The 17,268-nt window shown below is 36.4% G+C and overlaps 1 protein-coding gene across 1 annotated transcript in view; it reads right to left on the bottom strand.

Annotated features, from left to right (window-relative positions):
* Ccser1 (coiled-coil serine rich protein 1) overlaps window positions 1-17,268 on the bottom strand; it is a 1,089,958-nt gene that overhangs the window by 652,865 nt on the left and 419,825 nt on the right. Inside the window, exon 7 of the mRNA XM_021190473.2 lies at window positions 4,122-4,196. Within this exon, the coding sequence (XP_021046132.1) occupies window positions 4,122-4,196 (75 nt within the window). The remainder of the gene's footprint in view (window positions 1-4,121; window positions 4,197-17,268) is intronic.

The raw sequence follows: 17,268 nt of genomic DNA, 5'->3' as shown, positions 1-17,268 counted from the left end.
GAGAGAGAGAGAGAGAGAGAGAGAGAGAGAGAGAGAGAGAGAGAGAGAGAGAGAGAGAGATGTTATATACATACATCATTATTTTGTCTGTCTCTTCTATTTGGAAAGAAAGGCTGAATCCCAAGACTTCCCAGTTGTTTAAGGCAAACCCGGATGAATTTTCAAACACTATGGCTGTCTTCAGAATACTATCGAGTTTTTGTAACATTCATTTACTATATCTTAGGGTGGACCATTCCTAACAACAGTTAATTTCTCAGCAAACATGCATTTTAAAATAAAGACACAGGAGTAACAGGGGAAGAGGTAAGGTTAGAAATGATATGAATATAGAACTCCTCTAAGAAATTATTAAAATAAATAAATTATAAATAAAGACACAGATATTAATAGGGCTGTAATTATTGGACATTAAAATAATTTTTAATTTGTCTTTATTTTATATGCTATGTGTTATAACCAATTTAGTCAGGATGTCATTCTGAAGATATTTAAAGGAAATGCCACCCCAACGCATACTTTAGATGACAAAAGTCATCTTGTTTTAAGCCCAACAGTCCTACATTAATCCTAAATAGGCATGGGCAACAGGAGGAAGTGATTTCTCTTGCTTATTTAATTACTTGCCAGCAGAAAAGAGAAAAGCAAACTCCTCCATCCTCCGCAATGCACTGTGCCTCAAAGGCACAGTGACTTTGTTTGCTGGATGTCACCTTCGTGATGATGGGTTTAGGTTCTGTGATCACTGCAGTTTACGAAGCTGGTGGTATGCCTGGATGTTAGTGTGATTGGATTAGCAGACATCTATCCTGGTAGTAAAGCCTTTGGGAGTGCACATGAGGGCTCTGTCCTAGCCAACTATAAAACTGCAGAGACTAACAGAAGGGTGGATCTGCAGAAGTAAGGCAGGAACTAGTTACATGAAGTTGGTGTCTGAGGGTGTAACTTGTTCATGATTTATTTATTTAATGTAACATGAGTACTCTGCTTGCCTGTACACCTGAAAGCCAGAACAGAAGAGGGAATAAAATCCCATACAAATGGTCTTGAGCCACCATGTGGTTGTTCGAAATTGAACTCAAAACCTCTAGAAGAGCAGCCAGTGCTCTCAACCTCTGAGCCATTTCTCCAGACCCTGAGGGTGTATCTTACAAAGGGTTCATCTTGCCCCTACCCTCTTCCTAGGACTCAACTCTGCCTCAGGGCAATAAAGAAATGACTTACATCAAGTTGCCTTCATGATTTGTGTCTCACCATAAGACAAAAGACATGAAGCCAGCTACCAAAGACTAAAGAATGTGAAACCATGAGTCCATGTACATCATTCTTTTCTTAAATGCTTCCCTCAAATATTTGTCATTGAGACCAAAAAACCAGAGAATGTAATCCGTATGATTTTTCCAATTCTGAAAGCTGTACTCCTGACTGAAGGAGGGCATTGTTTGTTTTTATTTTTATTTTCTCTCCTTTATGCTGGTGAGTACTTAGTAAAGAAAATCAATTACTTCTATTGAATAAATATTTCCATTATAGAGAAATATATTTATGTGTGTCCTGGTGCTTACCCTCATATACATTCTGGTATACATGTGTATATATCTCATGTTTATGCTAGTGCATGCTGGTTCATTGTGAGCATGTGTGCTTGTGTCTGTGTCTGTGTATGTGTGTGCACACATGCACACGCATATATGCATTTGCATGTGGAGCCCAGAAGACATTGATGGATACCATGCCTCAGGTAATATCTGCCTATTTTGCTTTGAGACAGGGTCTCTCATTACTCAAGAACTGTACAAGTAAGCTAGGCTGATTAGCTACTAATCCCCTGGAATACTCCTATCTCAGCCTGCACAACACTGCAATATAAATCCAGTGCCCCACTTCAAGCATCTCTGGATTTTTTTTTTTATTTTTTATTCACCTTACATCCCTATCACAGCCCTTCATACTCCCCTCCCAGACCCACTCTTATAAATCCCACCCCCAGTTTCTCTCCCCTTCTCTGAGGAGAAGAGGGCCTCCATTGGGTATCATTCCACAATGGGGCATCTAGTCCTCTCCCACTGAGGCCCAACAGGCAGTCTAGATAGGGAGAAGGTATCAGAGTGGACACAGCCTCCTATCCTCCACTACATTTGTTAGAAACCAACATGAAGTTCAAGCTGCACATTTGCTACAAATGTGTAGATTATTTTCTTTAAATAGGTTCTGAGACTGAACCCATGGCAAGTACTTTAGTGACTATGTTCTCTCCTCAGTCTAGAATCATGATTTTGAATAAAGTAATAAACTTTATATCTATGAAGTCTATAATACCAGGGCTTTCTTCTTTAATGATTGTTGGAGTGCTAAATGCCCTCTGAAACTTAATAAGAAATGTTTGAAAATGTAAATATTATACCACCAAAGTACTGTCCAATATATATTTTAATTTTTTGATTATATAAGAATAAATAATTGATATATTTATCATCTATACAATATCAATTGTATAAATGACATTTATACAGTGTAAATTATATAAACTATATATCAATATAAAATGAGCTAATATTGGAGTTTTACCATATACTGAAAAGATTAAATTTTAGATAATTTTAAGTAGTAATGAGATGGTTTTATAGGTGTGAAAAGTTTTTGAAGACTATAAATCACATTTTTGAATGATAAGTAAAATACCATGAACTTTGAGTACATTGGACACTCAAAGCCAATGCTGCATATTTCAGGCTCTTGAAAGCTTTAATTGCTTTCAAGAACCACTTACATACATTAGCTCAAAAACAGAATTGATCTCATAACCAGTCAAATAGTCCAACAAAATAATTGTACTTACATTAGTTTTATATCAGCAGATTCTAGAATATAAACGACTCATTTTAATCTTTGGTAAAAACACATTCATTTTTAGCATTGTCATTTATCCATATATTAAGAACACAAAAAGGTTTCTGGTAATGCTATGAAAATTCAATTAAGTTCTTTGTAAAGGTGGATTTTTCTATGACCCCTGTCCCAGATAGTATGAAAAAAATTCCAAATGATACTAAACTTTGAAGCATAAAATATGTATAGCCTGATTTTGTCAAGTCCTTTATACCCCAATAGGTGCCATGCAGTAGATACTAGTATTTTGATACATAGATGAGATTTTCATAGGTTTGCTAAGTCTATCACTAATCATGAAACAGGTATGGGTAGGACCTAAAGATCGTCAGTGGACAGCATTCTGGAAAGCTTACCTCAGTGATACAAGATGGTGATGAAGAGAAGTCCTAGCCATCACTGTACAGCCTATACGTAGTATGAGTTGTAATAACATAATTCCTTATATGAAAAAGTACAAAACCCCAAATAATAATGTTATGTATAAATATCATGAGTAAACTAGTGGACACTAAAGTATATGTTACTCTGAATTTAAAGCAAACCACAAAAGCTTTTAACTTAAGTGAACTATCCCAATATTCTATTTTTTTTTATCCAGACTACTGTGGACCTTTTAAAATAACAATATTAGTGATTATATTCTTGGTACAGTTCATCTTCATGCTATAGCTAAAAACCCTAACCCCAGCAGGCAACAAGTAAATTTCCGTATTTGTAGTGTAGATCTTCAGTTTGGACAATGTGTTTAGAAGAGTGACTTTGTATTTTTATTTTGTAACAACTGCACCATTGAGTAGTATTGCTAAAGGAAATTAAGTAGAATGAATAGTACAGATTCTTCCATGTAAACCAACTTGTGATGTAAAATCTCTACATATAGACCCAAGGTTACAATACAGCTCCCATGTCACACATGGTTGGGGGCAATTGCTCTGTGAATATTTCAATCTTCAGCCTTTAGGTAGTAACAGAACAATGAAACAAAACAATACTTAAAATAATGTATCTTAAGAAGACTGAGATCACCGGAAAGTACAGCCCTAGTCTCAGCACTGAAGGGGCTGAAATGTTACCCTACTTCATAGCTAACAAAATAAGACAAAAGGCAACCAAGCAGGGTAGGTTGAATAAAGCAGATCACCTCCCATCTGTGGGTAACTATAAGGTAGGCAATGTTTGCTAGGTTCAAAATACTGAAAACCGTTTTGGGGAGCGTGATTCTCTTTTACCTTGAAAGGTAGCGGCTCTTCAGTCAGAGGGCTGATGGGAAGTGAGGTGGTGCTGCTGGCAGGGCTCACGTCACTCTGCAAAGAAAGAACCCCAGGGTTAAAAACTCTGAAACCATTTTCGACATTCCTAATCCCAAACCTAAATGTCTTATTGAGATAAACAAGTAAATATGTAGAAAGAAAGATTTAATTTAGATTATATGGAAAATTACATGGAAATTAAACAATATTTGTGTATATTTTAATTAAATAGAATGGCTACTTTTTCTGTTAGGCAATATGTAACATTTTCACTTAACTTATAGATTTATCTCTCCTCTGAATATAAACTATGAGTCATTATGACATCATGACAATGGCTTTCTGTCTGATATTTAACCAGGAATCACATTTTTTTGTCCTTTTGTAGAGATTTAAACTACTGTATTTACTTTAAGCACATTACAGAAAGCACATACAACTGATACAATTGTAACTACAGAAATAGAGTTTTAAGACTTCCTATTCCTAGCCACTGACATTTACAGTTTTTAATTTGGCATTCTTTATTAAATATAATATTTTATTAAATACTTGAGAGTTTCATGCATGTACACATTGCACTTTGATCTTGTTTGCCACTCACATTTCCCACTAACATTCCAAGTTCACCCACACTCTCCTTATGAACATTATGCTTTTTCCCATTTTTTTTCTTTTTATAACCCATGGAATCACAACTGTGATTCCAATATATTCAAAGGTGTTAGGACATCCTCTGAAGTATGTGCAACCTACCAGGGGCCAAAATCATAATAAATGGATTCCAAATCTCTAAGTAGCCATCAAATATCATTAGCTCCTCAGCTATAGGTAGGACCTTTTGAGTCCCTTGCTAGAATATTGACAATCTCAACCTTGTAGAGGGAACCAGAACTACTTTGAGTCTATGAATGCAATGGCTTAATCATTTTCGAAAGATACTCCTTCACCCTGGCTTTCCCCAACCTCTGCCTTCTATAATCTTTTAACGCCTCTTCTACAATTATCCATGAGCCTTGAAAAAAGAAGAGTACAAAATTCCATTTGTGGCTGAGCATACCACTGATACACTTACACTTATTTGCTTCACTTTGACCTATAAGTTTTCTGCTTTAACCTATATTCACTGCTCAATGAAAAAATCTCTGTTATGATTGAAAGCTGTACTAATCTCAATGGAGGTAGATATGAAGATATGTATTTAGAGGTCAGTTTAATATTATGTCTGTTTAGCAGAATTAAAGAAATAGATTCACCCCTGGGTGAATCTATGAGCTCCTCGCCATACATTCTTGTACAGCTATGCAGCATGAACTACTATAGAGTTTCCTCCTCTAGAGCAGAGTTTAAAATTAATCATGAAGTGATATGTTACCCATACAACATTGTGCCCCTATTGCATATATGATGTCTTGTCAGCCCAATTACTACTATGGTAGTTGTAGGTAAGATTGTTGCTGACTTGTTTTCTCCAGCATCTTGAATAGCAGCTTTCAATGCTCTGACAGCTAGCTAGCAGAGAGGAAGCTTCCTGGCCAGTATCAGCTTTAGTTCCCCAGGTCCTGGGACTGAAGTGTGAGGTATTTTCAACAATATAATATTACCATTAAGTTTTGTTGGAAAACAAAAAGCAGTAGCAGTAGCTTTCATTATATGGAGGGTCTTGGGATATTTCTAATTAACAATAGTAAGGGAGGGATCACATAGAGGGCAATAGGCATTTTATTTGGCAATCTATGGCTTAGTCCCATTGTAGGTTAACTTCAATTATCCCTTTAATATGTTCACATAGGTATATAAACATATTTACATATAAAGCTTACAAAATTACAGGTATCTAGTTTGCTTTTACAAAAATCTCTAGTGCTAATTGTTTTTTTCAGAAAACTATCTCTGTCATCATCACACCTGCCACAACCCAATGCCAAAGGCTTTATGAGCAAATCTTGTTGTTTCTAAAAGTGAAACTGAATTGGAAGACAAGTTACCCTATCAGAATGAAGTTTTTAATTTGGAGGAAGAGGTCAGAAAAGAATTATCCTTCAAAAGAGAAAATAATAGGGAGGCTATGTATCATGCATGCATGACTGGAACAGGGGCATATGTGAACCCTATGGCAAAATTAAGAGTATTAAAAGAAAATTTGGTGGTGATCTCAAACCTTGGCTCCACCGCCTAGAAGTTACCTCTTTTGCTTTGGCAGATATCCGCCAGAACAGAGACCAGCCTTACACTGATTTTTGCCTTGTCTAACAGGTGCAATTACAAAAAACAAATTCTAATGAAGATGTGACAAATATATTGTTGAGGCAATTACCTTAAAAAAGTGTCAATAAAACCTGCAGAGACCTACTTAGGCCTTCAGGGCATTCTGGAAATATTACAGATTTTTTTTCTGTCTCTGTGGTAACTTAGACACACTCCACATTCAGCATCTAGAGGTACATCCAGAGATTTTGAATCATTTGGGCTGAATCCATCCCATGATATAGCCACATTTTCCCAGGGTGATTGCCCTACTCAGCCAGATTTTTTTTTTTTTTTTTAATAGATGCTTCACCCAGGGCTACCAAGCCTTACCAGAGATCTAAATGATTAGTTGCAGCCTTGGTATTGGATATCACACACTTAATAGGTGTGATTTCTAGTTTTGTCTTGTCTAGTATATCCTTAGTTTAATAAATTCAGATAGCACATCATATAGACCAGTTATCCAAATATGTGTAAAAAGCACTCATGTTCTAGGGGAATATTTACAGAGAATTTCAGGATAGACTTAATGCTTTGGAAGAAGCACATTGATTTATGGAAAATCAAATTCAAAATATTAAGATCAGGCTCTCAGTGCAATGCCATTAACTATTCTCTTGGATCTGCATAACTCCCTTAAAGTATAATATCTCTGAACATGACTGGTCTAAAATTTAGTCTCATTTAAAGGAGCTTTGGAACAATTCTAAGTTGGCTTTGGAGATGGATTCCCTACATCATAAGATCATGCATGTGCCTAACTGTAGAGTGGTGTCTACTTCAATTGAGGAAGTGTGTGTAGCTTTTACCTTTGCTGTGCATGAATACACCCTTTAGTCTCCCTGGACAAATTTGCTAATATTTGCAATTGGTTTGTTCTTATTGGTTTTGTTTCTCCTTGAAGTACGCATCAATCAAGTTAAGGGCTCTGTAGCTACTCATGGTCAAAATTTCCACTCTCAAATTGAAACAGAAAGAGGAACATGCTGAATCCTGCTTGGTCAAATAAAAGACAAGAGTGACACGGTTCCAGCCCCTGGAACAGAGCCATCAGGGCATAGGCCTGCATGAGTGGTGATGGCTGCTCTGGATATAAGGCTTGTTTCTATAAAAATGTTCCTACTTTGAGGAATGTCCTCTCTTCATGACTCCATGATAATCAGAGACAGCATGAGTTCTGAGACTAGGAGATAACGACATGTCTAATGTCTCAGCAAAATGATACTGTGACCTTGAAGGTCAGAAGACTGTGACCTTCAAGACAGTCCATAAAGGCTGTGGGAAAGAATGCTGAAAACATTAGTTCAAAAAATGTATAATTTCTTAACTGTGTAAAATATAAGGATGCAATATTAATTGAATAAGGAGTTTCACAGATCTAAAAGAACAGAGGCAGCTGCATTATGAGCCTGCTTTTCAGAAAGATACTAAGGAAGGAGATAAAGAGATTAAGGGAGGGGTGACTGAAGCACAAGATTCCAACCAGTTTTTGTTTGTTTGTTTGTTTGTTTATGCATAAAAGTGCAGGCAGATTCCTAAATTCAAGGTCATCCAGGAGCAAAAGGAGTTTAGTTCCAGGCTCAGGAGTGGTAGGAGTGATAATTTCAGTTTGGGGTCCCACACAGGTTTCTTATTGTCCATGTTAATGCTTGCTGTCTCTTTATAAGAATCAAGGGACTGGAGGATAGGGATAGGATGCTGATTCTATTATGGGATCAAGGGAATCTGGGGAAATGACTGAATTGATATGTAAATAGGAGAATCCTTTTGCTTTGGAACTGCAAGAGATGAGTTAACCAGAGAGATTTAGACTAGCAATAAAAAGCTGTCTCCAGCAAAATAGGTGCACACAAGCACACACACACACACACACACACACACACAGAGAGAGAGAGAGAGAGACAGAGACAGAGACAGAGACAGAGACAGAGACAGAGACAGAGACATACAGACAGACAGATACAGAGAGAGAAAGACATAGATAGAGAGAGATCAATCCGAAAAGCTATCATAGGCCATAAGCTTTTAACCCATGATTTGACTATGAATTGTTTGTTTTGTTGCTTCCAGACACCCTTTCCTAGGAACCCCTCTTAAAGCTGGTCCTTGGCATTTTCCTAACCCACTCTTCATTTAAATCTCTCTCTCCATTATTCCTTTTCTAGGTGTAATCTACTAGATTGCCCCTAAGATATTTCTTTCTCCTTCCCTATCAATGGCTTTTTATAGTTCATCCTCAAATAGAATCAAACAATTATACAAAATTAGAGTGGAATGTTTTAATGTTATCATAATCCTTTCAAAATATAATTAAATAAATGTCCTTGAACTAACTGCTTTAATAAGACATAGGAGTTACCATTAATTCACTTTGTTAAAAGCAAGAACAAATTACTGAGAATAGGTAGTAACATAAAATGTGTCAATATATCCTTAGACCATTTTCTCAGAGAAACTTTTCGTAATGTGGATAAGCAAATAAAATGCAAAAAATGTCATTCCCACTGTCTTAGCCTGCTTTCTCTTTCTGTGATAAGAGTCTGACAAAAAGCAACATGAGGAGAGGAAGGGTTTATTTGGCTTACAGGTTACAGTTCATCATGAGAAAAGCTAAGGCAGGAACCACAGGCAGGAAATAAAGCAGAGACTGTGGGGAGCACTTCTAAAGTGAAACCTTGCTGATTTTTTGCTTGTGATTAATCATGAGTAAGACTGCCAACATTTGCCTTGTTTGACATTCATTATATCCTGCCAAGTTCCTCCACTTATGCAAATATCCCTGAGAGACTGTTCAAGCTTGAAGGAAATGAGCTTATTCAAACATAGATACTATATACCACAAACTCGCCACATAAGCATTTGTGATCATTGACTTCCTAGACTTCGTCATGGTCTTTTTTGTTTGCCTTGAAAAGACACTGAGAAAATACATCTGCTGCTGGCATGGTATTGACCAGCAGCCTCTGATATCTGCCCCTTGCATCTTCTTTCTGCCTTTCCTATAATCATCCTCACTCTCCCAGTGGTGGATTTTGTATTGACTGACCAGTAGGATCCAGCAAGAGGTCATGGCCAAGGCTAAATGCCGTTAAGAGGTTTGCTTCCTCTGGCTAACTCAACTACCCTATTTTATGCAGCTCAGGCACATTTGTGCAGGGACTGTACTATCCACATTGTGTTCCATCTCCTACAATTGCCACTTGAATAAATGCCCCACCGACATAGCCATAGGCCACTCAGTTTGAAGCAATTCTGCAGTTGAAGTTCCATCAACCAGGCAAGTCTTGTTGAAAGCTAAGATTACCATGAAATCTACATTTCTCAATTTGATTTTCAAGTACAGATTTAGAGGACTTCAGAAAAACATAACAAAAATGAAGTAAAAGCTCAATTAACATTGTTTAATGAACAATAGTGGCTTTAGTTCACAGATACAGATATTCCAAAGAATGGTAGATGCATCACTTTTTTAGAATTTCTATTTAAAGGCATTTCAAGTCACTTACAACAAAGTGGGTACATTGTACATATATGTTAAAATTATATTTTTTCCAGTTTTTGTCTAAAATCCAAGGAAAAGAAGGGTTAATACCAACTGAGACTTTAGCATCACTTTATATAATCTACATTGCACTTAGTAAGTTAAATGACTTACTAAATTTAAGTTAAAGTCAGAAGGACTTTACATAAAAAACTGAACAAAACATATAAAAGTTTGGAAAATGTCAGTTAGTGGCTATCTTTAATTTCTAATTTTATTCAAATCTGCTAAGCTAGTTACCAATCAAAATCCAGGAAATATTAATTCCATAGTCATGTGACTATAGGAAAGCACAGGAAATAGTATGAGTTTCAAATCATTGTGATTCTATTCTACAATAGAAGAAGTTTCTTCTGCTATCCACTTCACTTCATAATTCTAACATGAGAAATGAGAAAGAATTTTACAGAACTTGATTTTAAAATGTTAGGAAAAATGTGTCTCCGAGCTGCTAGAACAACTTGTAGAAAGTCAAATTTCTGATTCTTGTCTTGGAGGGTCTGTACTTGTAACGTGTCGTGCCCCTAGAAATAGCTGTGGGCATGGAGATGTCTGCATCATATACCATACATATAGGTTTTATGCTCCCGTAAGACAGTGAACTGAGAATCAAGCCTTGTAGCAGGCTGATTTTAAGCAATGAGGGCTCACAGGGCTTGCCTCATATAATTGTTGAAAATGCTTAGCTCTCAAAGGCTGGCTCAGAGCTTTTTCCCAGTGTCACTAGAATTTCACTAGAAAGGCATTCTAGTGAAAGCTTTGTTCTGGCTTAACTATAAACTCAATTTGTATGGTGATACTTTAGTTCTGTTACTCTTAGAAGTTTTTGCCATAACTGTTTGAAGCAAGGAATCAATCTCACATGAAAACATCAGATGAACTATACATAAATATGAATCTGTGAAAAACAAAATATAACACAAGCCTAAGAAAAGTGTTTTTATTTTTACCTTACTGTTTGTGCAATTCTTTCCAGGGACTTACAATTCATGTGTTATCTGGGCATGTTTATTCTTCTAAATAAAATTTCAACAAAATCTCTGGAGATAAGTATTATCAGTACTTCAAATCTTAATTAACTTGCCCTTTTATTCAACAGTTTAATATTAACACAATTGCTTAGCATGATTCAAATTCACAAAATTCAAAAACGCTCATGTTGCTTTTTACATTTTTGAAAGGTTACAACATATATTAACTCACACTGTTGTTATAAAAATAGTTTGTTAGAATTAGGGCTTCATATGCTTTAGACTTTGGAAAAAGCTCAGGAATTCCATGGAAACATAAAGGAGGTATACTCCCAGAGAAGAAAATATCCCCACCCTTTGTTTCATGCAACACTCTACTGGTTCCTTACACACCAGAGACAGCTCTAGATGCGATAGATTGTATGAAGCCTGTCCTGCTTTTAACAGGTGTCTTCCGCTTGCATGTCCAGTTCTAAGTTAAACAGGTAACACACTCTTCCCAACAGCAAAGAAAGTTCGTAATAAAAAATTTTCCTGCCTTTAAATTATTTTATCAAATTTGATCTCCCCTAAATTATGATGTGGGTATGTACCACCTATTTCCCACGGTCCTCAATGTCTGATGTTTGGGGAAGAATTGAATACTCTCCTAGGCCTGTCCTAGTTAGAATTCCTCTAGTCACATGGGACCACACCCTTCTTGTTTATTTTTCTCCTGACCCTCTAAGTAGTGGGCTCTAACATATAGCATATTTCCATCATGATAAACTACTGGGAGTTGAAAACTCCTAGACAGTGAGCCAAATAAATTTTGTCTTTTTAAATTGATTGACCTAGATGTTTTATTACAAGAGAAACATATACTAATTTGTAAATTTTCACTTAGTGCAACTTTTTATACTTTTTATGTGAGCTTGACAATATACTCACATGTATAACCACCAGCAAATTCAAACTACAGAACATTTTCAGCAGTTCCTGTTGTATCTTCATGCATCTGGACATCTGGCTAGGAGATGCTGTTGGTTACTATTGGCTTATTTATTGTTTCATCCCACATCACATATGTTTTTAGCACAGTCTTTACTTATTTTTGCCCTATGTCTCACTTTTTAAAACAATATATTAAAGAGAAGCAGATTTTTTTCCTGTTCTGTTTCTTTCCCAGTTACTTCTTAAGGCTTGTACGGTTAATGTTGCAGTTTAACAGTCTTCTTCTAATTGAAGTTCAGAAATGATGTATAGTCTCTTTTCTTTTCTTATTTTATTGACTTTTCATTTCCAAAGATTATGATGAGGTAGTAGTAAATACACCAAACACTTTTGGACATGTTTTTCTGGTCTTTCCATGAGGGCTGAAGAACAAATGACCTCAAACTTTATATTATACAAATTCTAGCCCAAGATTCCCACAGATGAATTTGTATTTAACAGTATTCAATTTTCCTCATCATGCATCATAATCCTACTTTATCTGTAACAACTGAAATAGTGAATATAGTGTTGGTTTATGATTGTATTAAAGTAGGGAAGGGGACTTAACTAAACTATTAAAAATATTTTACAACAGAGAAGCATCTCGTTTTGGAAAAACTCCTGAGCTGATGGTTTGCAGAAGGGAAAATCTGAAGTAGGCAGAAACAGAGAAGAGGCAGAGGTTACAGGAGAAGCACTGTGTCTGTGTCTCACAGACTGGCACTTTAGCACAGATATGTTGACATGCTTTTGTCACTTGTAATAAAAGACATACAAAACAGGAAAGGATACTTTGGATAAAGTTGTAAGAGAGAGGTAGAAAATATTATTCTCTTCTTTAATGCTTTTGATACAATAAAAATTTGATTTAAGCACTTATAGTTTTGTTTTTTGTTTTTATTAAAAATATATTTTGGTATATTGATAGCTAACTCCCCTATAAGCAAAGCAGATACCGACAGGTTTAAATGAAAGCACATGATTACAAAAAAATAATGAGGACAAACTGATTATACCTTCTCCTGGATCATAAGGCAGATTCTATATGTACACAGAAGATAGACAAGGGCAGACAATGTATCGAACTATTTTGGATTCAAACATGGATCATTGGGTGAGAGAGCATGTCACAGAATGTCATGGTATGACATTAATCTCTGGGACAGAGATTATGATGGTAGAGAATTAATGCTATTTTCTGACATTCATATACATGCCATGGTATGTGTGCTCCAGTGATTACAAACATGCACACACATCTTGTGAACATATACTAATAACAAAGATTTTCTTTTTAATAGTGGCTGGGTAGATATATGGTCTTTCTGAGTCCTAACTCTGACATATCATCTTATGAATTATACCTCTCATCCTCAAATCTGTTCAGGTGACCAGGAGAGAAGTCAGGATTACTATAGTCACCCATAGTGTTAAGAAAAAGTAACTATACAAGTGGTGTGTGCCTATGTTGAACTAAAGATTGTTTTTAAAACAGCAAAATCTAAAAGAAATAAATAAAACCAAGCTGGATACAGATCTAGAATCCCAGTTCTCTGGATGCTGATGCAGAAGAAGTGTAAGTTGAAGACCACCCTAAGCTATTTGAAGAGAATATTTCTAAACACACAACACAAAAGAAAAGTAAAATGTTTGCTTTGCAGACTCTAGTCAGTGATCACCCCTAATGAAACACAAACAGTAAAGAAGAATTTCTCCTATGACATATTTTCCAAGTTTAATGTGAGAAAATGCATTGTGAAATGGCATATCTTGTATTCTGACAGAGAGTTAAAATGTTTGGCCAGCAACTCAGTCCTGTTCAACCACACTGCCTACTTGATATTAGATAAAACAACGTAGAATGTGCTCACCAACCCCCAGCACACTTCACTGGAGTAGCAGGGGTTTGAAGGAAAAGACACATGACTGACTAAACCAGAAAACTATGCTGACTTTTGAGCATTACAGCATTTACTAGTCTATGTATGAGGAGCATAACATAAACTCACTTAATTAGCACTGAGAAACAAAATGTCCTTCTATTCTTTTTGACAGTAATATCTGTTAGCTGATTCACAAGTGTCTATTTCTTGATCCTATCAGTATAGAAAGTATAACGCTTCTCAATAAGCTATATGTATACCACAATATAATAATTTATATTAATTCTAGTTAAAATATTCTTCTTTTTGAGACAGGGTTTCTTTTTGTAGCCCTGGCTGTCCTGGAACTCACTCTGTAGACCAGGCTGGCCTTGAACTCAGAAATCTGCCTGCCTCTGCCTTCCAAGTGCTGGGATTAAAGGTATGTGCCACCACTGCCCGGCCAGTAGTTGAAATATTCTTATTCATCAAATAAAGAAAGTTCTTTTGCATCACTCTAAATATGGCCTTTCTACAAGAATTATAATTTACTAACATGTTCCTAGTGTCATAAAATTCCTAAATTTTGATATGTTCTATTAAATTAATAAGGGCTTCCTAGAGAACCTAATAACTTGGTCAGGATATGGCATGGATTGCATAAGAAGCTTCTAGAAATGTTACCATTAGAAAGTAAGGGAGTGATCATAAAACAAAATGGTCAGAGCAAAGCAAAGAGAAACCTGACCAACATGAAACAGATCCCAAAGGCAAAGGTGGAGCAAACTGAATGATAAGTACCACAATGTTGGCACATAATTTTAAAACATTCACACTGTCACCACACACAGAATAAGCAAATGAGCAAATACAGAAGTGGGAAATAAAAAACGAATGCTCATAAAGGGATATCACAAACAATTTATGTATATAACATTTCTTATTCAAGGGGTAGGACTTAGTATCACATGGCCATATTCAGCATGACTTCAGGCATGGCTTTCAAAGGAAAACAAAATGAAAGAGGACTGTGATCTGTTAATGTAGGAACCTGGAAGGGCATTTCTTTGTCAAGTGATAATGCTCAGCATCACACAGATGGCATACACTATTGAAAGATGAACATATAGTAGTCATAACCTAAACATAATAAACTCATATAATCATAAAAAATAGATAAACAAGACCCTGCCCCAAGCTCTATGCTGAAAACTCTCCTTAAAGCACAATCTACAGCCTTAAAATCGCCACAGTCCTATGGCCTTCATTTTCTGGTCCATAATTCTGCCCACATTCCCAGAAGTCATACCAGCACCGGGGACTACAGGACATGCTTTTATTAAAGTCTCCAAAGGAAATATTGGCACCCAAAACCCGAGGTTATGCAGGCCAACAAAACGACAAAAGAGATACTTTACTATACCTAAAGACTCACTGGTCACCAAAACTGCAGGGAACTCTGGCCAGAAGATCAAGAGGAAACAAACACCAAGGAAAAAACAACAGCAGCAACAAGAACCCCACCCAACAAAGATTAACTCAGAAATCAGCACCTAAACCTATAATAACTGAGGAGAAATAGAATAGACATAGATGGGGGGAGATAATAGAATGAGGGAGGAGGTGTGCATAGGAACAAGTGGGATCAGTTGGTGAGAGGATTTTGAAGACAAGACTGGGAGAGACAATTGGAATGGGGTGTGACATATCTGTGGTGAGCTAGAAATATAAGGCAATGAAATATCCCAGGAATCTCTGAGGGTGACCCTAGCTAAGACTACTAGAAGTGGGGGATATGGAGCCTGACATGGCCATCTCCTTTAACCAGGCAAGACTTCCAATGGAGGATGTAAACACAAACCCAGCCACTGTAACTTCAAATTTCAATTTTTCCCAGCTCCAAATGTGAAGTGGTAAAAGATGGAGCAGAAATTGAGGGAATGGTTCAACCAATGAGTGGGCCAGCTTGAGATTCATGCCACTAGAGAGCCTGCCCCTGACATGGTTAATGTTATTCTGCTATACGTGTATAAGGGAGCCTGTCATATCCGTCATCAGAGAGGCCTCACCCAGCAACTGATGGGAACAGATACAGAGACCCACAGAAAAAACATTAGGCAAAGCCTGAGGAAATCCTGCAGAAGATGGGGGAAAGGATTGTAGGAGACAAGAGGTATCAAGGACACCACAAGAAAACCTACAGAATCATCTAATCTGGGCCCACAGAGGCTCACAGAGACTGAATTGCCAACCAGAAAAAAGAAGACATGGAACTGACCTAGGCCCTTTGCACATAGGTAGCAGTTGAGCAGCTAGGTCTTCATGTAGAACTCTTAACAATGGGAGGATTTGTTGTCTCTGACTCCGTTGCCTGCCTTTAAGCCCTTTTCCCCTAAATGGGCTGCTGCTTCTACCATCAACAGAAGTTCAACTTCAAGGCAATATGCCAAGGCTCATTGGAATCCATGGAAAACATCTTCTTTTCTGAAGAGAAAAAGGGGAAGAGTAGATGTGTTGAGGGAGCAGAGGTGCAGGAACATGACTGGGAGGAGAGGAGAGAGGAGAAGCTGAGGATAGGGTGTAAAATAAATAACAATCAAACAAAAAATAATAAAGTATTTTATGCATGTTAATACATATGATCAATACCATTAGGAACAATAATGTCTGAGGAACTTTCATCAATCATGTTTGTAGGAAGATATAGTGAATAATTGTTAAATTGTGTCCTTGTTAAAATCATGTATTAAGGAATGGGACATTAGGGAAAACAGGCAAATTTGGAGTGGATTGTCCAGTTATAGTAACAACCATTCAACACCATTGGCTTCTTAAATAGTACACTCCCCTGAAATAGTAGGGCGATGAAGTCAGAACACACATGTGTTCTTTATTCTATCTCTGTAACTTCCATGTAAACCTCAGCCTATTCTGAGACTAATAGATTTTAAAAGAATATCTCAGTAGTAATATAGCCAAACACCATGATAGTATAATATGCTCCTAGCTTCTAACCTTTACTAGACTTTATACTTTTCATAAAAATAAACGTTGCGTGCTCATTTCCTTTGCATGTGTAACAAAATGTCCTACACTTCTAGCCATTCCTGAGAATCACTCTAAAATGCTGACCTTAGATTCTTTTGGATGCTTTCATTTTTCATGTGGAAAACCTTCAGCCATATAAAATGATCTATTTATTTAGATTATTTAAGGCACACAGTGAAGTGAGTTCACATTATTAATATTTATTGAATGTCATAATTCTATAGCATGGCTCCATTAATTAGGCTTCCCCTGAAAGGTTGGTCAATGGACCTGTCTAGTGGGATTAAAGTTTGCTCATAAGGATTTCTTGAAGCAAAACATGATAAAGTGTATTAAAACCCTTTCATACAAAGAAAGTGTGAATAAGTGAAATATTTTTATATTTAAACCCTTCAAGTAAGAATAATAATAATAATAATAATAATAATAATAATAATAATGTCATTTCTAGGACTAATAGTTTAATGGTCACCTAAATA

Source organism: Mus pahari, chromosome 2, assembly GCF_900095145.1.
Source record: "Mus pahari chromosome 2, PAHARI_EIJ_v1.1, whole genome shotgun sequence".
NCBI lineage: Eukaryota > Metazoa > Chordata > Mammalia > Rodentia > Muridae > Mus > Mus pahari.
The sequence above is the reverse complement of the archived record's forward strand: the minus strand, read 5'-3'. Positions and strand labels throughout refer to the sequence as shown.